General features: G+C 40.0%; 1 protein-coding gene across 1 annotated transcript in view; it reads right to left on the bottom strand.

The window, feature by feature from the left end:
- PIWIL2 (piwi like RNA-mediated gene silencing 2) overlaps positions 1 to 25980 on the bottom strand; it is a 74562-nt gene that overhangs the window by 30529 nt on the left and 18053 nt on the right. Inside the window, exons 10-14 of the mRNA XM_007529123.2 lie at positions 25375 to 25563; positions 21297 to 21381; positions 19288 to 19377; positions 17583 to 17723; positions 13102 to 13215 (exon numbers count right to left, since the gene is read on the bottom strand). Of these exons, the coding sequence (XP_007529185.1) occupies positions 13102 to 13215; positions 17583 to 17723; positions 19288 to 19377; positions 21297 to 21381; positions 25375 to 25563 (619 nt within the window). The remainder of the gene's footprint in view (positions 1 to 13101; positions 13216 to 17582; positions 17724 to 19287; positions 19378 to 21296; positions 21382 to 25374; positions 25564 to 25980) is intronic.

The following is a 25980-nucleotide window of genomic DNA, read 5'->3' as shown; positions in this document are numbered from 1 at the left end:
ACCAAAGGAGACCACCCAGACCGAAACAAGACAGGACTAGAATGACCACAGGAACCCAGTAAATCACCCGTGAGTACAAACACACGTGGCTGGTGACAGAGAGGAGAGAGGGGCCTAAGGAGAGATTAAGTGACTGCTAACAGTTCAACAGTTTATCAGTGGAGACACCACCTCCAGTCTGCTCCACAACAAGGGGACAGCTGAAGGGAGGAAAAGACTCCCCAGAGACTCACCAAGTGCAACTCTGAGTCTCCATTGCTACTACCCTCAGAATCTGGAGCAGCAACAGGGAGGGACACCAGGGGACAGAGATCTAACCGGGAAACTCAGGAGAAGACCTATACCTCGGTGGCATAGCTGAGGGGCTGTGAAAGTCTCTTTGCATAACCACTGGATTATCTCTGCCACACCCTGCTTTATCTCTTGGTCAGGAGTCAGTGATTAAGCTAAGAAGCCTATTGACAGTTTAAAAGCCCTCAGGCTCCCATAGCCTACAGGGAAGAAAAAAAAAAAAGAGGCTTTTATACCACTGAGCTCCAACTCAGGGATTGAAAAAACTGTTAACTTCCACCACGGTAAACCCTTTAATTAAATTACTTAGACACAAGTCAATCCAGGCAATAGTGATCAATAATTTGAAAAATACTGATAAAGGGAACTCATAACATAATATATAAAATGGTTAAAACAACAAGAAAAAATATTGGAGACTCGAACCAGGACAAGAGTCCAGCTAAAAGTCCTCCAGAGGGTGAAGCACAAAACAACGAGTTCAACATCCAAACATTAGCTAAGGAAATAATAACAGGAGTGAGTAAAGAATTTGAAAAAATCGTAATCAGAAATGCAGGAACAACAAATGAGAATATGGAAAAAAATTCTAATTATCTCATGGTTATTAGAGAGCTGAAAACTGAAATCGCTGAGCTAAGAAGGCAACTAGCTTAACAAGCTAAAACAGTATCAGAGCAGGGCAACAAAACAGATGAACTCCAGAAAGCAGTAGAGGGCAGAGAGAATAGAATCTATGAGGCTGAAGACAGAATTAGCAAGATTGAGGATGAATTAGAGACACCTAAAAAAGAAGTAAGAGATCTCAAAAAGAGATTAAGAGATTCTGAAAACAACAACAGAGTCCTATGGGATGACTTCAAAAGAAACAATATACGCATTATTGGCTTACCAGAGGAAGAAAGAGAAGGAGAGGAAGAAAGCATTCTCCAGGCCATAATAGCTGAAAATTTCTCTAGTCTAGACAACACCAAAGACATAAAGATTCAAGAATCCCAGAGGGTCCCAAACAGAATTAACCCAGACCTAAAGACACCAAGACATGTCATACTTAGAATGGAAAGGAATAAGGATAAAGAAAGGATCCTCAAGGCTGCAAGAGAAAATCAAAGAGTCACCTACAAAGGAAAACCCATAAGATTAGCAGCAGACTTCTCCATACAAACACTACAGGCCAGAAGAGAATGGCAAGATATCTATCGAGTGCTCAATGAGAAAGGCTTTCAGCCAAGAATACTATATCCGGCTAGACTGTCATTCAGACTAGATGGAAGCATCAAAACTTTCTCAGACAAGCAACAGTTGAAGGAAGCAACCATCACCAAGCCTGCCCTGAAAGTTCTGAAAGGTCTCCTATCAACAACCAGACCACCACAAATAGGACATATATCAAAACACTCTAAAACTCTTCAAGAATGGCGTTAAAATATCTTCAATCTTTGATATCAATAAATGTCAATGGCCTGAATTCACCTATTAAAAGACACAGAGTAGGAAGATGGATCAGAAAACACAACCCAACAATATGTTGTCTACAGGAAACTCACCTAACTCAACAAGACAAACACAGACTTAAAGTGAAAGGATGGAAAACTATCATACAAGCCAATGACCCACATAAAAGTGCAGGAGCAGCTATTCTCATATCTGACATGATAGACTTTAAAATAGATAAGATTTAAAAAGATAGGAATGGACACTACTTAATGCTCAGAGGACCAGTCAATCAAGAGGACTTAACAATTATTAACATCTATGCACCCAATGAGAAGCCATCTAAATACATCAAACTTCTACTGAAGGAGCTACAACAATATATTAACAGTAACACAATCATAGTAGGGGACTTCAACACCCCACTATCTCAACTTGACAGATCATCCAGGAAGAAAGTCAGTAAAGACATAAGGGAGCTAAATGAAGAGATAGATAAACTAGAACTATTGGACATTTTCAGAGTCATTCATCCCAAGAAACTGGAATACACATTTTACTCAAATCCACATGGATCATTCTCAAGGATAGACCATATGTTAGGCCACAAAGACAGCATCAGCCAATTCAAGAGCACTGAAATCATCCCAAGCATCTTCTCAGACCACAGTGGAATTAAACTAACACTTAACAATCAACAAAAGATTAGTAACAGTGCCAAAATGTGGAAGCTCAACAGTACACTTCTTAACAACTTCTGGGTCAAAGAGGAAATCAAGGAAGAAATAAAAATGTTTTGAGAGTTCAATGAAAATGAAGTCACAAGCTATCAAAATATTTGGGACACAGCTAAAACAGTCCAAAGAGGGAAGTTCATAGCTATACAAGCACACATTAGGAAACAAGAAAAGGCACAAATAAACAGCCTGATTGCACATCTTAAAGACCTAGAAGAAGAACAACAAAGGAATCCTAAAGCAACCAGAAGGACAGAAATCACTAAAGTTAGGGCAGAAATAAATAACATTGAGAATAGGAAAACCATACAAAAGATCAATGAAAGTAAATGTTGGTTCTTCGAAAGAGTGAACAAAATCGACAAACCTTTAGCCAGACTCACAAAACAAAAAAGGGAGAAGACCCAAATAAATCGGATAGTAAATGAAAGAGGAGATATCACAACAGACATTGCAGAAATTCAACATATCATGCGAGGCTATAAGCCACCAAGCTAGAGAACCTGGAAGAAATGGACGATTTCCTAGATACCTACCAACTTCCAAAACTAAGTAAAGGGGAAGTGGATAACATGAACAGGCCCATCACAGCTAATGAAATTGAAACAGTTATCAAAAATCTTCCCAAAAATAAAAGTCCTGGACCAGATGGTTTTACAAATGAATTCTACAAAACTTTCAAAGAAGAACTAATACCTCTACTTTTAAAAGTCTTCCAGAAGATTGAAGACACTGGAATACTCCCTGCCAGCTTCCATGAAGCTAACATCACCCTGATACCAAAAGCATACAGGGACACAACCAAAAAAGAAAACTACAGACCAATATCTCTGATGAACTTAGATGCGAAAATATTGAACAAAATGCTAGCCAACCGGATACAGCAGTATATCAAAAAGATTGTTCATCATGACCAAGTGGGGTTTATCCCAGGCATGCAAGGTTGGTTTAATATACGTAAGTCAATCAATGTGATCCACCACATCAACAAAAGCAAGACCAAAAACCACATGGTCATATCAATAGATGCAGAGAAAGCCTTTGACAAAATACAACATCCTTTTATGAACAAAACACTACAAAAAATGGGAATAGATGGAAAATTCCTCAAGATAGTGCAGTCTATATATAGCAAACCTACAGCCAACATCATACTCAATGGTGAAAAACTGGAAGCATTTCCCCTCAGATCAGGTACTAGACAGGGCTGCCCACTATCACCATTACTATTCAACATAGTGTTGGAAGTTCTTGCCATAGCAATCAGGCAGGAGCAAGGAATTAAAGGCATACAGATTGGAAGAGAAGAAGTCAAACTCTCCTTATTTGCAGATGACATGATAGTATACATGGAAAAACCTAAGGAATCCAGCAAGGAGCTTTTGGAAATCATCAGGCAATACAGTAAGGTGTCAGGCTATAAAATTAACATTCAAAAGTCAGTGGCATTCCTCTATGCAAACACTAAGTTAGAAGAAATTGAAATCCAGAAATCAGTTCCTTTTTCTATAGCAACAAAAACAATAAAATATCTAGGAGTAAACCTAACCAAAGAAGTGAAAGACTTGTATACTGAAAATTATGAGTCATTACTCAAAGAAATTGAAAAAGACACAAAGAAGTGGAAAGATATTCCATGTTCATGGGTTGGAAGAATTAACATCATCAAAATGAATATATTACCCAGAGCCATCTACAAATTTAATGCTATCCCCATCAAGATCCCAAGCACATTTTTTAGGAGAATAGAAAAAATGCTACAAATGTTTATCTGGAACCAGAAAAGACCTAGAATTGCCAAAACAATCTTGAGAAAAAAGAACAGAACCGGAGGCATCACACTCCCAGATCTCAAACTGTATTATAGGGCCATTGTCATCAAAACTGCTTGGTACTGGAACAGACACACTGACTAGTGGAATAGAACTGAGAGCCCAGAAATGAGGCCCCACACGTATGGACATCTAATCTTTGACAAAGGGGCCCAGACTATTACATGGGGAAAGCAGAGTCTCTTCAACAAATGGTGTTGTAAACAATGGGTTGAAGCATGCAGAAGAATGAAACTGAATCACTGTATTTCACCAAATACAAAAGTAAATTCCAAGTGGATCAAGGACTTGGATGTTAGACCAGAAACTATCAGATACTTAGAGGAAAATATTGGCAGAACTTTTTTAAAGACATTTTCAATGAAATGAATCCAATTACAAGGAAGACTAAGGCAAGTATAAACCTATGGGACTACATCAAATTAAAAAGCTTCTTCACAGCAAAAGAAACCACTACCCAAACCAAGAGACCCCTCACAGAATGGGAGAAGATCTTTACATGCCATACATCAGATAAGAGTTTAATAACCAATATATATAAAGAGCTTGCCAGACTCAACAACAAGACAACAAATAACCCCATCCAAAAATGGGGGGAGGACTTGGACAGAATATTCACCACAGAAGAGATCCAAAAGGCTGAGAAACACATGAAAAAATGCTCCAAGTCTCTGATTGTCAGAGAAATGCAAATCAAGACAACAATGAGATATCACTTCACTCCTGTGAGAATGTCATACATCAGAAAAGGTAACAGCAGCAAATGCTGGAGAGGGTGTGGGGTCAAAGGAACCCTCCTGCACTGCTGGTGGGAATGTAAATTGGTCCAACCTCTGTGGAGAACAGTCTGGAGAACTCTCAGAAGGCTAGAAATGGACCTACCCTATGACCCTGCAATTCCCCTCCTGGGGATATACCCTAAGGAACCCAACACATCCATCCAAAAAGATCTGTGTACACATATGTTCTTGGCAGCACAATTTGTAATAGCCAAAACCTGGAAGCAACCCAGGTGTCCAACAACAGAGGAGTGGTTGAGCAAGTTGTGGTATATATACACTGGAATACTACTCAGCTGTAAAAAATGGTGACTTCACCGTTTTCAGCCGATCTTGGATGGACCTTGAAAAAATCATGTTGAGTGAAATAAGTCAGAAACAGAAGGATGAATACAGGATGATCTCACTCTCAGGCCGAAGTTGAAAAACAAGACCAGAAAAGAAAACACAAGTCGAACCTGAAATGGAATTGGAGTATTACACCAAAGTAAAAGACTCTGGGGTGGGTGGGTGGGTGGGGAGAATACAGGTCCATGAAAGATGATGAATGACATAGTGGGGGTTGTATTGTTAAATGGGAAATTGGGGAATGTTATGCATGTACAAACTATTGTATTTACTGTTGAATGTAAAACATTAATTCCCCAATAAAGAAATAAATTATAAAAAAAAAGAATCTCGATACATTTTAATTTCTTCTTTTTTTAAAAGTAGGTGGGTTTTTAAAAAATATTTTATTTATTATTGAGAGTGGTAGGAGGAGATAAAGAACCAGACATCACTCTGGTATATGTGCTGCCAGGGATTGAACTCAGGACCTCATGCTTGAGAGTTCAATGCTTTGTCTAGTGTTCCATCTCCTGGACCACTTTAATTTCCTCTTTCATCCAGCAGTTAAGTAGTGTACTACTAAGTTTCCAAATTTTGGGACTATTACTAATTTTTTATTTGTTGTTTAGTGTTGGTTTAAATCCACTGTGGTCTGAGAAGATGCCTGGGATGATTTCAAAGCTCTTGAATCTGTTGACACTGTCTTTGTGGCTTAACATATAGTCTACCCTTGAGAATGATCCATGTGAACTTGAATAGAATGTGTATTCCAGTTTCTTGGAGTGAATTAACTCTGAAAATGTCCAACAGTTCTAGTTTATCTATCTCTTCATTTAATTCCCTTGTTTATTCTCTGTCTAGATGATCTGTTGAGAGAGTGTGGTATTGAAGTCTCATACTATTACTGTGTTGCTATTGATACATTGCTGTAGCTCTTTCAGGAAATTGATGTATTTAGATGGCCTCTCACTGGGTGCATAGATGTTAGTAATTGTTAAGTCCTCTTGGTTGATTAATTCTCTCAGCATTCAGTAATGTCCATGCCTATCTTTTATTATTTTATTTATTTTAAAGTCTATTGTGTCAGATGAGAATAGCTGTTCCACTCCAGTGCTAGCCAGAGCCAAGAAGTGCTGTGTGTGTGGGGTATATATATCAATATCATATCATCGATAATTGAAGAGAAGAGCAATAAGATAACAGAGATAAATGTTTTTGTTACACAAATATAGGTTGGACCCCAAAGTTCTCCCCTATTATACAGTCACTAAATCTAGATTCTGGGAATTATTGGGTAGATTGACACTAGTGTGGGACAGATGATCTCCAGTGAGGAACTGGAATGCTATCCTTGGTCTTCTCTCACCCCTGGTAAAGTGTTAAGCTGTTTCACTTCCAGTTCAGAGCCAGCCCTCACCAAGTAAGGCTTCTTGAGTTCTAAGAATATCTTCCTCATCCCTTTTCCACCCACTGGTTGTACTCACCTGTGGCTTAGTGACTTTCTGAAGCAATCTTGTATTTTGTGGAGTTTTCTGGTGATTTTTCATTGTTTTTCCTAGTTTATCAGGAAAATAAAAAAGCTCCTACTCAACAGCTACACCTCTGGACCACCAGGAGGGTAGATTTAATCCTGAGTCACTGGGCTGGTTCTGTGCCCTTGATGTCAATATAGTGTTTCCTACTACTGTTCTAGCCTCTGAGGGGCCACAGAAACATAGACTTGAGAACCACAATTGTGAGTTAATGAATTTTTAGGTGATTTTTTTTTCCTCTTTAACAGTCCTTTTATTACTAAATTTCAGACCCAGGAGTGGTGTGTCTCACCTGGCAAACTCTTGGACTGGCACTTGTCATTCTAAGTATGGTATTTTAGTCTCAGGAATCTCTTTCCCTCAGCCCCTTTTTGTCCCAAAGTCACACGTATTTGTACTCACTTTTGGCTTGGTGAGTTTTTGAAGTGATCCTGGTCATATTTTGTTGAGTTTCCTGATGATTTTTGTTGCTTTTCCTTTTTTATTTTTGCCTCTAAGATTATTGCTAAGGCTCAGTGCCTACACTTTGAATCCACTGCTCGTAGAGGCCATTTCCCCCCCCCCTTTTATTGCCCTTGTTGTTTATCATTGTTGTGGTTATTATTGTTACTGCTGTCATTGTTGTTGGATAGGACAGAAATAAATGGAGAGAAGAGGGGGAGAGAAAGACATCTGCAGACCTGCTTCACTGCCCCCTGCATGTGGGAAGCCAGCTGGAACCGGAATTTTTAAGCCAGTCCTTGTGCTTTGTACCATGTGTGCTTAACCCACTGCGCTACTGCCAAACCCCCTGCTTTTCCTTTATTTAAATATATGTATATATATATATATTTTGCCTCCAGGGTTATTGCTGGGGCTCAGTGCCTGCACCATGAATCCACTGCTCCTGGAGTCCACTTTTGTCCCTTTTGTTGCCCTTGTTGTTGTAGCCCTGCTGTTGTTATTATTGTTATTGTTGATGTTGTTCATTGCCGGATAGAACAGAGAGAAATGGAGGAGGAGTGGAAGACAGAGAGGGGGAGAAAAAGACACCTGCAGACCCGCTTCACCGCCTATGAAGTGACTCCCCTGCAGGTGGGGAGCCAGGGGCTCGAACCAGGATCCTTATGCCGGTCCTTGCACTCTTTGCCACGTGCACTCAACCCACTGTACCACCACCCAACCCCTACTTATTTATATTTTTAAAAATATTTATTTATTCCCTTTTGTTGCCCTTGTTGTTGTGGTTATTATTATTATTGTTACTGATGTTGTTGTTGTTGGATAGGATAGAGAGAAATGAACAGGGGAGGGGAAGACAGAGGGGGAGAGAAAGATAAAACACCTGCAGACCTGCTTCACCGCCTGTGAATCGACTCCCTTGCAGGTGGGGAGCCGGAGGCTCGAACCAGGATCCTTACACCAGCCCTTGCACTTTTCGTCACCTGTGCTTAATCTGCTGCACTACCACCTGTCTCTCCACAATTTTCTTTTTTTTTTTTTTTTTTCCTCCTCCAGGGTTATTGCTGGGCTCGGTGCCTTCACCACGAATCCACCGCTCCTGGAGGCCATTTTTTCCCCCTTTTGTTGCCCTTGTTGTAGCTTTGTTGTGGCTATCATTATTGCCCTTGTTGATGCAATTCATGTTGGATAGGACAGAGAGAAATGGAGAGAGGAGGGGAAGACAGAAAAGGGGAGAGAAAGATAGACACCTGAAGACCTGCTTCACTGCCTGTGAAGCGACTCCCCTGCAGGTGGGGAGCCGGGGGCTCGAACCAGGATCCTTACGCCGGTCCCTGCGCTTTGCGCCACATGCGCTTAACCCTCTGCGCCACCACCCAACCCCCTCTCCACAATTTTCTTAACCACTCATCTGTTATTGAACATTTGGGTTGTTTCCAAATTTAAGATATTATAGATAGTACTGGTATGAACATAGGTGTACACAGATCTTTTAAACAAAATTTTTGTGTTCTTTGGAAAACTTCCAGGAGAGGAATTACAAGATTACATAGTAGGTCAATTTGCTTTTTTCCATCAGGGTTATCACTGAGACTTGTTGCCTATATCAACATCTACTGCTTCTAGAAGCCATTTTTCCTCTCCTCCTTTTCTGATAGACAGATAATGAGAGGGAAGGGGCCAGGCAGTGGTACATCTAGCTGAGTGAACAGATAACCATGTGCCAGGATCCAGATTTAAGACATTGGTCTCCACCTGCAGGGGGGAAGATCTGCATGTTTCACTCCATTTCCCCCTTCCTTATCTCCTTCCTTCCCTTTCAATTTTTCTCTGATTTATAAAAGAAAAAATATCCACTGGGAGTGGTGGATTTGTTGTGCAGGTACCAAGCTCTAGCAATAACCCTGACAGCAATAAACAAAGGGAGATACACAAAACACCTGTAGCACTGCTCCAATGCTCATGAAGCATTCACCCTGCAAGTGGGGGTTGGGTGGCTAGAATCTGGGTCCTTGGGGGCCAGAGGTAGTGCAGCGGGTTAAATGCACATGGCGCAAAACACCAGGATGGGTATAAGGATCCCAGTTTGAGGCCCCAGCTCCCCCCTGCAGGGGGGTCCCTGTACAAGTGGTGAAGCAGGTTTGCAGGTGTCTACCTTTCTCTCCCCATCTCAGTCTTCCCCTCCTCTCCGATTTCTCTCTGTCCTATCCAACAACGGCAGCAACAACAACAACAACAATAGCAAAGATAAACAACAAGGACAACAAAAGGGAAAAAAATAGCCTTCAGGAGCAGTGGGTTTGTAGTGCAGGCACCGAGCCTCATCAATAACCCTGGAGGTAAAAATAAAATAAAATAAAATGAATCTGGGTCCTTGCACATGGTAATATGCACTATCTCCCATCCCCAGTAGGTCAATTTTCAATGTTCTGAGAAATCTCCAAACTTTTTCATAAAAGCTGCACCAGTTTACCTTCCTACTAACAGTGTAGAAGGTTCCTTTTCCCCCACACCCTTAACAGCATTTATTGTTTTTGTCCCCTTCTTTTTCACATAACGATTATACTACCCCACCAATTATTTCTCTATTTTTTGTTTTTTCAACAAGTGCATTGCTCAACTCTGGCTTATCGTGGTGATAGATTGAACCTGGGACTTTAATGCCTCAGGCATTAAAGCCTTTATACAAATCCATTATGCTATATCCCCAGTGTCCTGTAGCCCATATATGCCTCTTTTAATGTATTATGTTCTGACAGGTGAAGTGGTTTCTTGTTGTCTGGATTTGAATTTATCTAGTAGTAAATTTGAATATTTTTCTTTTTTCTATTATTTCATTTTTTAAAAGATAGAAGCAGTGAAGCAGAAAGAGTAAAAGAAGCCACAGCACTGAGGCTTCCTTCAATGTGGTGGAGGCTGGGCTGAAACCTAGGTTGAATACATGGCAAAAGCAGCATACTATCCAGGTATCCATGTGAGCAACTTCATCACCCAAGGTCACAGAGGTCATTTTTTTCATTTTTTCCCCTTCTATTTTATTTGATAGCTTTCTTCCTGTAGGTGAGATTGCATTATACACACTATCATATCATCTACAAATGATGATAGTATTACTTTTCCTCTTCTAATTCATATCCCTTTTCCTTGCCTAACTGCTATGGCCAAAACTTCAAATAAATTTTAATTCATTTTGGATAGAGATAGAAACAAATTGAGAGGGAAGGATATGAAGAGAGAAAAAGACCTGCAGCACCACTTCACTGCTTATAAAGCTTCCTTTCTTGCAGGAGGGCACTGGGGCTTTGAATCTGGGTCCTTATGCTTCGTATTTGTTGTGATCTCCCATTCATTTACAATCCTAGCTATTTGCATCTTTCTCCCTTTTTCCTTGAGCTAAGGGTTTGCATATTTTGTCTATACTGTCAAAGAACAAATTCTTACTTTTATTGATCTTTGTATTGTTTTCCATTCTTATATTTATTTTCCCTTTTGTTGCCCTTGTTGTTTCTTTTTATTGTTGTTGTAGTTATTGTTGTTACTGATGTCATCATTGTTAGATAGGACAGAGAGAAATGGAGACAGTAGGGGAAGACAGAGAGGGGGAGAGAAAGACACTTGCAGACCTGCTTCACAACCTGTGAAGTGACTCCCCTGTTGGTGAGCAGCGGAGGATCCCCTGCAGGTGGGGAGCCAGCCACGGGCTCTAACTGGGAGCCTTACGCTGCTCCTTGCACTTCGTGCCACATGTACTTAATCAGCTGAGCTACCACCTAACTCCCTGTTTTCTATTTTTGATGGCATTTACTTCTGTTCTAATTTTTTACCATTTTGCTTTTTCTACTTACTTTGGGCTTATTATATCTTTATACAAAAATAAGTATAAAAACCTTCAAATGTGAGATCATGTTGTTTATTTGTGCTTTTTCTTATTTCTTGATATGTGCTTGTAAGGCTATGAATTTCTCTTTTACTACTGCTTTAGTTTTATCCACAGATTCTGTTAGCTCATTTCTTCTTATTTCTAGAAATGTTTTAATTTTGTCTTTAAAAAAAAATTCTCTTTAGGGGCCAGGAGGTAGCACAGTGGGTTAAGCACACACGGCAGGAAGCAGAAGGACCGGAGTTAAGGATCCCGGTTCGAGCCTCCAGCTCCCCACCTGCAGGGTGGTTGTTTCACAAGAGGTGAAGCAGGTCTGCAGGTGTCTTTTTCTGTTCTTCTCTGTCTTTTCTTCCTCTCTCAACTTCTCTCTGTCCTGTCCAACAACAACAGCAATGATAAACAAGGGTAACAAAAAGGGAAAAAATAGCCACCAAGAGTAGTGAATTCACAGTGCAGGCACTGAGCCCCAGCGATAACCCTGGGAGCAAAGAAAAAAAAAATCTCTTTGACTCAGTAATTGTTTTTTTAAAAAAATATTTTATTTATTTATTTATTTCCCTTTTTGTTGCCCTTGTTCTTATTGTTGTTGTGGTTATTATTATTGTTGTTACTGATGTCGTTGTTGCGAGAAGTTGAGAGAGGAGGGGAAGACAGAGGGGGAAGAGAGAGACACCTGCAGACCTGTTTCACTGCTTGTGAAGCAACCCCCCTGCAGGTGGGGAGCCGGGGGCTTGAACCGGGATCCTTATGCTGGTCCTTGCACTTTGTACCATGTGTGCTTAACCCATGGTATTACCGCCTAACTCCCCACTCAATAATTGTTAAGAAGCATGCTTCTAAAAAAATAAATAAATAAAAGAAGCACACTACTGAATCTCTGTACTTTGGGGATTTATCTGGCTTTCTTTTTGTTATTTACTAGTTTATTTCTACTGTGGTCTGAAAAGATGCTCTGAATGATTTCAATGCCCCTGCATTTATTGATATTTTGTCATTCTGCCTTTTACATACACACATACGTACTGAGAGAGAGAATCCAAACAAAACAGACTAGAGTATCTCTCTGGTTATATGCAGTGTTGGGGCTTGATCCCAGGACTTCATTTATGCAAAGCATGGATTCTACCTGCTGAACCACCATCCTGGTAGCCATCCAAACATTTATGGAACATAATTTGTTCTTAATTTTTTGCTACTTCTTCCAGCAAAAAAGAGACTATATGAGACCAGATGCCAAACCCAGAGATAATACAAGAAAAAAGAAGGTCCATTTTAGTTTCTTCTTGTCTTTGCCTACTTCTTTAGTTTTAAAACATTAGTCACTTTGAGTCTGTTATGAAGTGCATATATAAACATGCCTTATCTGATAAATTTTATTCAGTCCTTTACTTACTGTAACTTGTGAATATTTTATATATTTTGGAAATTATTTTGTTTCCTTTAATATACTTCTTACAAGTTTAAAATTTTATTTACTATTTTACAACTTCAATATTATTTTATTGAAGAAATGTTGACTTATAGTACTCTTATCACCTGGGTACCATTCCACATGCCCCATGGTCACCCTCCACCAAACCATCCTTCTCCTCCACCTTAAAGCACTAGGATCCCTAACCCTCCTTAGTACTTCCCTACTGCTCTCTAAATTCTCAATTTTGCTTCAACAGGCCACAGTCCAATGAAGTCAGACCTTATTATGTCTTGCTTTCTTAGATCCCAATTATGTATGAGATGATTTGGTATTCATTCTTCTCTTTCTGGCTTATTTCATTCAACATGGTTCCCTAATTTACATGCTTTAAAAAAAATACTAGTGCTCTAACACTTCAAAAAGTTACTTACAGTCAAGATGGATAGGTCTCTGGTTATTTCCTTAACCCAATTTAGTTCCTGAGAAGTGACAAATGAAGTATTTCTTAAGTTAATTCTTTCCATTGGTAGAACACGTCCTTCAATCTAAAAAGAAAATAGAGAACCCTAATGTGATTCATTCATAAATACTATTGAAACAAAACATATTATTATTATCTGGGACTTAGTACTATCTACTATATACTCACACCAGTTAGAAAATTTTAGTATGGTAGAAAAATGAAAATAGCACTGAGAATCTATATCATCACAACCAGTGAAGCAGGTCTGCCAGTGTCTCTCTCCCCCTCTCTATTTTCCCTTCCTATCTCAATTTCTCTCTGTTCTAACCTATTAAAAAAATTGAAAGACATGACCTCCAGGATCAGTGAATTTGTAGTGCTGGTACCAAGCCCTAGCAATAACCCTGATGGCAAAAAAAAAAAAAAAAAAGAAAATTAAAGGTAAAATTTCTTGTACATCTGAAGGTACAGTATTAAACTTTATGTAAGAGGAAAGGCAAGAAGTAAAAGTATAAATATTTTCAAGGAAGAAATTAACATTAATAAACCAAGGGGGTCAGGAGGTGGTGCACCAACTTAAGTGCACATAGTATGAAATCTAAGGACCCGCACAAGGATCCCAGTTTGAGCACCTGACTCCCCACCTGCAGGGGAGTCACTTCACAAACGGTGAAACAGGGCTGCAGGTGTCTATCCTTCTATCCTTCTCTCTCCTTATCTTCCCCATCTCTCTCAACTTCTCTCTGTCCTATCAAAAAACAAAACAAAACACAATAGTGAATTTGTAGTGCAGGCATTAAGCCTTCACGATAACCCTGGAGGCAATAACAACAACAATAATAAACTAATTAGACCTAAGTATCAAAAAAAAGATTAGTAAATAAAACATCAATATGATGTACTATTTTATAATAATCAAAATCATTTTGTAATGAAATGCAGTGTAGGGCTATTTTTGAAAAAATGTAACATGTGCATCATAAAAACTGAGTATGTGATCCAGGAGGTAGCACAAAGCAATAGACCTGCAAACATGAAGTTCTTAGTTAGGTCCTTGTCATTGACTGCACATCCTGGAATGATGCTCTGGTTCTTTGTCTTTTTAAAAAATTTAAAAAATATATTTATTTTCCCTTTTGTTGCCCTTGTTTTTATTGTTGTTGTAGTTATTATTGTTGTTGTTATTTATGTCATTGTTAGATAGGACAGAGAGAAATTGAGAGAGGAGGGGAAGACAGAGAAGGGGAGAGAAAGACACCTGCAAACCTGCTTCACTGCCTGTGAAGCTATTCCCCTGCAGGTGGGGAGCCGGGGGCTTGAACCGGGATCCTTGAGCAGGTCCTTGCACTTTGTGCCACCTGCGCTTAATCTGCTGCGCTACTGCCCGACTCCCTGGTCTTTGTCTTTATATCCATTTCTTATTAATAAAAAGATAATAAAAACCAGAACAGGAACAACTGAATGTGTTGGAAAACTCCATGAATATTATAGACTACTATCATATCTTATTTCTCTGTGTCTCTCCCTCTTTTTTCTCTCTCTAAAAAAGAGAAGAGAGAGAGATCTGGGGGGTCAGGCAGTAGCGCAGCAGGTTAAGTGCAGGTGGCACAAAGTGCAAGGACAGGCGTAAGGATCCAGGTTCGAGCCCCCAGCTCCCCACCTGCAGGGGAGTCGCTTCACAGGTGGTGAAGCAGGCCTGCAGGTATCTATCTTTCTCGCCCCCTCTCTGTCTTCCTCTCCTCTCTCCATTTCTCTCTGTCCTATCCAACAATGACGACATCAATAACAACAACAATAACTACAACAATAAAAAACAACAAGGGCAACAAAAGGGAACAAATAAATAAATATTAAAAAAAGAAGAGATCTGGTGAGGCTGTTCTGCATTATTAGGCATGTATTGGGTTCATGGAAAAGTCATGAATAAGCACTTTTCTATGTTTTTCTGTGCAAAAATGCATCATGAGTTTTCCAACACTCAAGGTTTTCTCCCCAGTGCCATATTAAAAAATGAATGTGTTCACACAAATAGCAGTTATCTGAGTCTTTTCCATGACTTCTACTGTGTGCTTTAAAAAAAAAGGGGGGAGGGTGTCAGGGTGGTGGTACACCCAGTTAACTGTGCATGTTACTATGCACAAAGATCGAGGTTCAAGCCCCTAGTGCTCATTTGCAGGGGGAAGCTTTGAAAGTTGTGAAGCACTGCTGCAGGTTGTCTCCTATCTGTATCTCTCTCCTCTATCTTTCTCTCTCACTCTCTATCAAAGAAAAAGGGGGAGAAAGAGGCCACTAGGGTGAAATTGCTGAATAGGCACTGAGCCCCATACACACAATCATCAAAGGATATGTACCAAAATGTTAATAATAGTTACTCTGAAAGAGCATTATTATTCCCTAAGATTATGTATATTTTCTGTTTTTTCTGTTTAATAATGTGAAACCATTTAAGATATTATCAAATGAAAGAGATGCAAAAATTGTATGGTGTAATTACAACTTTAGAAGCAAAAAAAAATCTGTTCTCTATTTGTCTTTCATGCAGTACTGGGGAATGACCCCTGAGCCCTGCATGTGCATGATAATGCTGAATGGCCGCCATTTTCCACTCTATATCCTTAAAGTGAGAGAGTGGCATCAAAGTACCATTCTACCATCCATGGAGCACCTATGGTACTGGACATAATGATCTCATGTGGCATCAGGAACAAACCTAGAGGTCCAAGCATAGCAATGTGTGCACTCTAACTGCTGAGCTATCTCCTGTCTCAGAAAGCGTTATTCTCATGGAGAAAAAAGTTTATGGAAAGAATATTTACTCAAAGTATTATTATTGGGGGCTGGGAGACAGCTTGCCCAGAGAGTGTATACTTTATTATATGCAAGGACCCAGATTTGAAGCTCCACAAAAAGGGGCTTTATTAGCACCACTTTACTAGTGGTGGAGTAGTGTTGTGCTATCTCTTCTGTTTTTCTCACCCCTATCAAAAACGAGTAAAACAAAACAAAACAAAAAACAGCCCACCAGGTGTGGTGAAATTGTGTAGGCACAAAACTCCACAAAAACCCAGATGACAAAAAGTAATTTAAAGAAACATTGTTATTATTATTACAACAACCTGGAAAGCAGGTGACAGAATTGAGATTCAAAGCCAAATAAAATGATACAAAAATCCAAAGACTTCAATAATATTGTCTTCACCATGAATTATGCTATACAAAAGACACAGTAGGCTCAAGCAAACCACGGTTGGAGTAGGTTGCCAGAAAACTAGATTATACTAACTTTGAGAATCTCTATGCCTATGGAAAGAATAACATATTTAAAGAAATACAAAAATTATTGGGAATTTTTTTTTAACTTGAGAAAAGAGCCAAGACAAAACTTCTTTTTTTCCTTCAGGGTTATCACTGGAGCTTGGTGCTTACACTAAGAATCCACTGCTCCTGGCAGCCATTTTTTTCCAGAGAGAAATTGAGAAGGAGAGAGAAAGATATATACCTGCAGACCTGCTTCACCACTTGTGAAACAACTCCCCACCCCTGCAGGTGAGGAACCTGGGGCTTGAACAGGGATCCTTGTGTGGGTCCTTGTACTTTGTACTATGTGCACTTAACAGCCTAGCCCCAAGCCAAGATAAAACTTTTTTTTAATCTTTTATTTATTTTTTGCATTTTAAAAAAATTTTTCAAATTTTTTAATATTTATTTTCCCTTTTTTGTTGCCCTTGTTGTTTTTCATTGTTGTTGTAGTTGTCCTTGTTAGATAGGACAGAGAGAAATTGAGAGAGGAGGGGAAGACAGACAGGGGGAGAGAAAGATAGACACCTGCAGACCTGCTTCACCGCCTGTGAAGTGACTCCCCTGCAGGTGGGGAGCTGGGGGCTTGAACTGGGATCCTTATGCCAGTCCTTGCGGTTTGCGCCACGTGCGCTTAACCCACTGCACTACTGCCCAACTCCCGACAAAACTTTTAAGAGGGGCTGGGCAGTGGTGCACCTGGTTAAGTGCACAGGTTACAGTGCACAAGGAACCAGGTTCAAGGCCCCAGTCCCCACATGCATGGGGAAAGCTTCACAAGTGGTAAAGCAGGGCTGCAGGTATCTCTCAATCCCTCTCCCTTCCTTCTTGATTTCTGGCTGTCTATCCAATAAATAAAAATAATAAACTAAAAAAAAAACCTTAATAATTTGGATTGGAAAAGTGAAAATGAGCTAAATTAAATCAGTATTTCTTATACTATTTGTTTACATATTAATATTTCAGTGCTCTGAGAAATACAGAATAAAAATTTGTAAGTCAAGGAAATTCAAATATTATGACTACAGGGAACTCCCTCCCCAAGGAGTACTATAAGGCAAAATTCCAAAATAAAGATAAGAAGTTATCCTGTAGAAACTATAAAATCTTAAGTCAAAGCTGCTTCCTATCCTACCATATATTCAGGTTTACCTTATGAACATCCTTTTGCAGACAGAGGCCCCAACGTGTTAATTCATTGGTGGCTATCTCATTCTTTGAAATTCTTTGTAGCAAGCATTCTAAAGCACTGTGGTGCTGTTTGGGGCTTAGGTTGATCTGCTGGGTCAAATCCTGAAAGAATTAGTGTGGAAATAAGAAACTGTAAGTACTACCTTACCCAATATGAAATTAAATAAACCCTAATTTATTAAAACATTTTCACAAGAAACTTCCTTTCCAGATAGCATAAGGGATATGCAAAGAGACTCTCATGCCTGAGGTTCTGAAGTCCCAGGTTCAATCCCTGACACCACCATAAGCCGGAGCTGATCAATGCTCTGGTTAAAAACAAAACAAAACAAACAACAAAAAAAAAAAACTTTCTTTCCATTGAAATTGGGAAAAATTTCAAATATTCCCAAGGACTTTAATGAATATGAATGGATTAAAAGGTTAAAATTTTAAATTAAATAATTTAAAATATTATTCTTTTCCCCTCATGATACCTAAATCTTATTATCTCAAAGCATGTTATAATTTAAAACACTAAAGAGTGTCTAAGAAACAGGGGCAAAAGGGGTCTGATTGTATTTATTTAGTATTTGGGGAAAATGTGCCATCCTAGACACACAAACATTAACAAGATAGTAAAACCACATATGGGTTTACTCACTATGTCATATTACACACTAACAACTTAATGTCACTATAACATATATTTTTGTCCAGTGTTTGGCTCTAAGTATTTTCTAAATATTTACTGTTGAATGGCTGTCTAAGAAGTATGTATGAAGATTCTGAATCACATAATTTTCATTTATTCTTCTGGACTAATGAATTATCTAATTATCACTCCCAGTGAGGCAGTTACTAGGGTCAGTAAGTCTATGGGGCTCTATAGATATCTCTGTGATCATAAAGTCATTATTTATTTATTTCCTTTTTGATGCCCTTGTTGTTTTTATTGTTGTTGTAGTTATTATTGCTATTGATGTTGTCATTGTTGGGTAGGACAGAGAGAAATGGAGAGAGGAGGGGAAGACAGAGAGGAGGAGAGAAAGATAGACACCTGCAGACCTGCTTCACCACCTGCAGGTGGGGAGCCCAGGGCTCGAACCGGGATCCTTAGACCAGTCCTTATGCTTTGCGCCACGTGCGATTAACCCTCTGCACTACCGCAGGGTAGGAGATAATACACCCCTTTAAATAAATGTATAGAAATGTTTCATATTTGTCCATGTTCTTAAAGAAATTTATCATAAAATGTTCACTTTCGTTATTTTCACTTTTGTTATTTATCTGACTAGTGAGGGCAGACAGATTTTTTTTTCCTTCTACCTTATGGTCCAATTCTACTATTATAAAAATCTTCTAAAGAAAGCACTGATTGGCTTTTTTTTTTTTATGTAGGACAAGTCATGGATCATGTGTTACATAGAAGAAACTGGCTCCTGCATGACTGAACCTGTCTTTGCATTACCTACTATGGGGAGATGAGAAATCGTACCTAATGCATCAACAACTTTTTTGTTATCATCCATTAACCCACTCCACTAATTTTAAACAATGAACCTGTGCCATAAACCCACTCCACTAATTTTAAACAATGAACCTGTGCCATAACCACACAGCCTGACCTAGCTTTAACTCAGTCTTCTGTTCAAAAGGTTTTCCACTCAAAGCAGATGTTTCTCACCTTCATGGCTCTGAAATCCTTCTTCATCCTCTCAGGGATCCCAGTCATGAAGGAAAGTTCTGGCAGAAGAAGGATTTCACCTTTCAGAAGCTTGGAAGAGAGAATGCAGAGAGGCAATAAGTTAGTAAAAGATAGTCTTCCCCCTGATCTGTACAAGAAATGCCATGCCTATGCTAGTCCAGCAAATATATATATAAAAATAAAAATAAAATATATAAAAAATAAAAAATATATATAAATAAAAATAGCCAGATACATCTGGCGTACTAAGGAATATAAAACCCCACTTTTTCTTACTAGAAGAGGACAATAGATCACTGTAAGTATTTGACTTTTATTTATTCTTTTTTTACTTCACAATGCAAAGGGAAAATTATTGAAACTTAAATGGAGAGTAAAAACTAGAAAGCAAAAAGTTCTCTTCCCTGGGCATCCAGAAAAAACAAAAACAATACTACATCAAGCTGGTGTCTCCCTCTCATCTTATTCTGTAGGCCTTCAGTTTTCACAAGTGACAAGGAATTCCACCCACCCCGCCCCCCCCCCAGTCCTGGGTGTTGTTAAAATGTAACATTCTGGGGCTGGGTAGTTAAGTACCTGGTTGAGTGCACACATTACCATGCACAAGGTCCCAGGTTCAAGCACCCAGTCCCCACCTGCAGGGGGCGGGGAGTTTCATGAGTAGTAAGCAGTGTTGCAGGTATCTCCTCTTATCTTTGCTTTCTCTCTCAATTTCTCTATAAAATAAATAAATAAAATTTAAAAAGTAAGAAAAATAGGGCCTGAGGTGATGTACTGGTTAAGCACAGATAATACTAAGCACAAGGACTCACACAAGGATCTAGGTTCGAGCTCCTGGCTCCCCACCTGCAGGGGGGATGCTTCACAAGCAGTGAAGCAAGTCTGTGTCTTTCTTTCTATCTCCCCCTCCTCTCTCAATTTCTCTCTGTTCTATCCAATAAAAATGGAAAAAATGGCCACTAGGAGCAGTAGATTTGTAGTGCAGGCACTGAGCCCCACTAATAACCCCCGAGGCAAAAATAAATTAATAAATAAAAACAAATAAAAAGAACTTTAAAAAGGGCAAAAAAAATGAAGCATCCCTAATAGACCCAGTATATGTATGTATGTTTGTTTACTTATGTGTCAGGAATTCCCACCTGTGTATTTCTATCACTTTTAGGCTTTTCCTCATTTTAAGTTCAAATAGAAGCATTAGAGAGGGAAGGAAAGAGAGAAATGGAGAAAGGAGGAGACACACCACAGTATCACATCACTGTTCATGAGGCTTCCCTTTAAGGCGTTTTCATGTGGTTCTTGGGGATTGAATGTAGGCCCTTATGCATGAATAAAGTGCACTGTACCAGTCAAGCTGTCTCTTTAGTTTGTTTTTCTTTCTTTTTTAATATTTATTTATTCCCTTTTGTTGCCCTGGTTGTTTTATTGTTGTAGTTATTATTGATGTTGTTGTTGGATAGCACAGAGAGAAACGGAGAGAGGAGGGAAAGACAGAAAGGGGGAGAGAAAGACAGACACCTGCAGACCTGCTTCACTGCTTGTGAAGCGACTCCTCTGCAGGTCGGGAGCTGGGAGCTCAAACCGGGATCCTTATGCCTGTTCTTGTGTTTTTCTTTCTTTTCTACTGGATAGAGATGAAGAGAAATTGAGAGGGGATGGGAAGATAGAGAAAGAGACACCTGCAGCCCTGATTCACCTCTCATTAAGTTTTCCCCCTTAGGTGGGAACCAGGGGCTTGAACCTGGGTCCTTGTTTATACTGTAGTGTGTGCACTTAATCAGGTGCACCACTGCCTGGCCCCAATTTAATCTGATTCTAAAAAAATGAAGCATTGAGAGGCCAGGCAGTGGCTCTCCTGGTTAAATACACACATTACAGTGCACAGCAATGAGTGCTCCACAGTGTCCAGAACCATGATAAACGTGAAGAGCAGCTAATGGGATAAGAATTGAAGTTCCAGTGCTGGCCAGACTCCCTCCCCCACAACTTACCATCCCTTGGTTATTCTGTCTCTCACTGGGCCTGTGGATCAGTAATGGCTGATCTTCTTCTTTAATTGTGATTCCATAGTTTTTGCTAGAGCAGGGCAGAGTCAGGAAAAAAGTATCAGCAGCGGACTAGAGAAAAAGCATAAGAGACACTAAAGGTCCTAGGTTCAAACCCTAGCACCATCATAAGGCAGAGCTGAGTAGCACTCTGGTTAAAAAACAGTTTTTTTAAATTTATTTATTTCCTTTTTTGTTGCCTTTGTTGTTTTATTGTTGTAGTTATTATTGATGCCATTGTTGTTGAATAGGACAGAGAGAAATGGAGAGAGGAGGGAGAGACAGAGGGGGAGAGAAAGATACCTGCAGACCTGCTTTACCACTTGTGAAGCTACTCCCCTGCAGGTGGGGAGCTGGGGCTGGACATGCGAGCTGCTTGACAGGGTACCAGCTTCGAAGGAAGTTCAGCATGGCTGGACTCTCCAGGCCAAACTGAAACCATCTTGCCTTTTGCCATGTATAGGGATTGAGATTAAGCTCTGTGTGGTCTTAATAATATTTACCTATGGCCAGGCTCAGAGCCTGACCAATAACAAAAGTAATGACAAAACCTGCACTGCACCCTGTAAGATTGATCATAATGGAACAAACAATATCAGGAATGCAGAATTTCTTAGAAGACTCCAAGAAGAATTGTTTTCCCCTTTATCTACACCACTTCCTTTTGTATTCCCCCCAAAATATAGAGAAAGATTGGTGGTTCCGGCAGTGGAGGGGCCACCTTACATAGCATAATTAATAAATGGAAAGTTACGGTACCTGCCTAGATACAATGGGCCTTTTTTTTTTTTTTTCCTCCAGGGTTATTGCTGGGCTCTGTGCTTGCACCATGAATCCACCGCTCCTGGAGGCCATTTTTCCCCCCTTTTTGTTGCCCTTGTTTTGTAGCCTTGTTGTGGTTATTATTATTGCCATTGTTGATGTTGTTCATTGTTGGATAGGAGAGAAATGGAGAGAGGAGGGGAGGACAGAGAGGGGGAGAGAAAGATAGACACCTGCAGACCTGCTTCACCACCTGTGAAGCGACTCCCCTGCAGGTGGGGAGCCCGGGGCTCGAACCGGGATCCGTATGCCAGTCCCTGCGCTTTGCGTCACATGCGCTTAACCCACTATGCCACCGCCCAACCCCCACAATGGGCCTTTTAATCTACCACCCTCTACTATGATTCCACTTCCTTATGCAGGAATAGTACACGAAAATCCAGGTATAGTGATCATACATTAGAAGATGGATTCCAGCTAGAGAGCTTAACTTTATGGAGAGGCTGGCCAGGTCAGTACCACCTTGGTGCCTTCTCAGTAAGGAACAAAACAAAACTCCTTGATCAAACAATGGAACAGATTTTATGAAAAATCAGCTGCTCAATTTGTTTAAGGCCCCTAGAAACATAACAAGCTTGAACTTTCTATGAACCACAGCTTCTGATGCATAGGGGCAAGCGAATGGCATAAACGTACAGGTAGAATATTAATCTTAATCAATAGGACATCTGTCTAGCACACAGGTACAGGAATAACAAAAAACATAGAAAGTGTGATGTGATCTCTAGGGAGAAAAGTGCCCTGGAATGTGAATGTTCCACAAAGCAGGAGGTGTTCCCTACCTGTGCTGTTCTTACTTGGTGATTTTTGTTTTAATAATCAAAGCCTTGGTGATTTTGTATTAATGATCAAAGCACTGGTGATTTTTGTTTTAATAATCTGTATCTTGGTGATTTTTATTTTAAATAAAGTTCTGCTTAAGTAAGACAGAGATGTCTGCTTGAGCTTGATTCAGCATCAACTCACTCGTCTCTCATTCTTCATTCTTCGCCGACGCCCCTCCTCCTCCAGGATACTCTAATAACCTGCTGGGGCTGGCCCCTGGCATCGAACGATGATCCTTACTCTGGTCCTTGTGCTTTGTGCCATGTGCACTTAACCCACTGTGCTACCGTCCAACTCCCAAAAAACAATTTTAAAGTAAAATCAGAACCAACAACATCACTTTTTTTTTTTTTACTTCCAGGGTTATCACTGGGGCTCAGTGCCTGCACTATGAATCCACTGCACCCAGAGGCCAATTTTCCCCTTTTGTTGCCCTTGTTGTTATTATTGTTGTTGTTGTTGCTATTGCTGTCATTGTTGTTGGGTAGGACAGAGAGAAATGGAGAAAGGGAGGTAAAACAGAGAGGGAAGTAGACACCTGCAGATCTGCTTCACTGCTTGTGAAGTGACCCTCCAGCAGGTGGGGCTTGAGCCAGGATACTTACACCAGTCCTCACACTTTGTGCCATGTGTGCTTAACCCGCTGCATTACCACTGGCCCCCAGCAACACCACTCTTCCAGTAACATAGCCTAAGTCTCTTAATCAAGACTATTGTACACAATTCATATAATACCTTTGCCAAAGATCTATTGGAAACTCATATTTACAACTAGAATCAGCAAATTCAACTTCCGTTGCTATGAAATATACTAGAAATACATTTTACAGTCTAAGAGTTTGTTAAAAATTAAGAGGCAAGGGGGCCGGGCAGTAGTGCAGCAGGTTAAGTGCATGTGGCACAAAGCGCAAGGACCAGTATAGGGACCCGGTTCAAGCCCCCAGTCCCCACCTTCAGGGGGGGTCACTTCACAAGCAGTGAAGCAGGTCTGCAGGTGTCTTTCACTTCCCCCTGTCTTCCCCTCCTCTCTCCATTTCTCTCTGTCCAATCCAACAATGACAACAATATAACAACAACAATAATAACCACAACAATAGACAACAAGGGCAACAAAAGGAAAAAAAAGGCCTCCAGGAGCAGTGGATTCGTAGTGTAGGCACTGAGCCCCAGCAATAACCCTGGAGGTGCAAAAAAAAAAAAAATTAAGAGACAAGATGATTAAAAAATTAATGTGCTGAATTTAATCTTCTAGCCAAATAAGCAATACAAAATTCACTTCATAGTCCTCAAATTAATTTATAAAAATAAATTCCAAAAATACCAAAAGAAACTGTAAAGATAACAATTTCAGATAAAATCCCACAAATGAATTCACTCAACTTTTTAAAATTGCCACCTGGGTTATCACTGGGGCTCAGTGATGACATCAAGAATCCACTGCTCCCAGGGAGTTGGGCAGTAGCACAGTGGGTTAAGCGCACATGGCGCAAAAAGCAAGGACTGGCCTAAGGACACCGGTTCGAGCCCCCAGCTCCCCACCTGCAGGGGAGTTGCTTCACAAGTGGTGAAGCAGGTCTGCAGGTGTCTATCTTTCTCTCCCCCTCTCTGTCTTCCCTTCTTCTCTCGATTTCTCTCTGTCCTATCTAACAATGAAGACATCAATAACAATAAAAAAAAACAAGGGCAACAAAAGGAAATAAATACTTTTTTAAAAAAGAATCCACTGCTCCCAAAAGCCAAATTTTTTCATTTTTTCCTTTCTATTTTTATTCAACAGGGCAGAAAGAAACTGAGAGGGAAGGGGGGGATAGAGACAGAGAAAGAGAGAGAAAGTGAGACACCAGCAGACCAGCTTTATCACTTATGAAGCATCCCCTGTCTTACAAGTGAAGAGAGGGGGCTTGAACCCTGGTCCTTGTGCATGGAAATGTGTACCCTTAACTGGGTGCCCCACCACCAGACCCCCAGTTTATTCAACTTTAAGTGTATTACCAATCCACTTATTTTTTAAATTTAATTTTAAATATTTATTTATATCCTTTTGTTGCCCTTGTTTTATTGTTGTTTAGTTGTTATTGTTATTGATGTCATTGTTGTTAGGACAGAGAGAAATGGAGAAAGGAGGGGTAGACAGGGGGAGAAAAAGATAAGATACCTGCAGACCTGCTTCACCGCTCATGAAGCAACTCCCCTGCAAGTGGGAAGCTGGGGGCTTGAATCCGGATCCTTACGCCAGTCCTTGTGCTTGGCGCCACCTGTGCTTAACCACTTATTTTTTTTAATATTATAGGTATGCTATTGTGGAACTCTGTATCCTACTATATAATGGGAGGCTCATCTTCACCTCTAAGCCCAAGCCCAAGTCTCTTCTTTCTACCTGTAGTATTCCAAGAATGTGATCTCCTTTCCATCAGACATTGTGAAGCTATCTTTTGGAGATTTATTCCAGTCCACATCATCAATGCGATAGGTTCGATTGTTGTAACGGGTTATAACAATGTTGCCAACCAGAAGCTTAGTGCACTCATCTTGGAAGTTTTCTTTGCTCTGCTGGTACATGGCATGCCTTTGGAAAGAGTCAAAATACTTTTGGATCATATTTAGATACACTGAGCAATGTGAAAGGGGTAGAGGACATTATCTTTAGAGGTAAGATAATAAATACAGCATTAGAAGGCCCCAACAATCTCTTCTAAGAAGTAAGATTACCATCTCTTTTCTTCCTCCACCTCTCACCCTCCCCCTGCCTGCTCCAGGTTTGTGTATTAGAGAGAGAAAATACCAGAGCACTGTTCAACTCTGACTTAAGGTTATGCTGCAGACTGAACCTGGGACCTTTGGAGCTTCAGGCATACAAGTTAGTGTCCTAACTAGCTGAGTTACCTTCCTACTCCTACTGTCTCTTTTCAATATTACAAAAACAAACAAAAACCCCAGTATGTAGGTAAGGAAAACACATTAAAACATCAACTACATATTAATA

This window comes from Erinaceus europaeus, chromosome 19, assembly GCF_950295315.1.
Source record: "Erinaceus europaeus chromosome 19, mEriEur2.1, whole genome shotgun sequence".
Classification (NCBI taxonomy): domain Eukaryota; kingdom Metazoa; phylum Chordata; class Mammalia; order Eulipotyphla; family Erinaceidae; genus Erinaceus; species Erinaceus europaeus.
The sequence above is the reverse complement of the archived record's forward strand: the minus strand, read 5'-3'. Positions and strand labels throughout refer to the sequence as shown.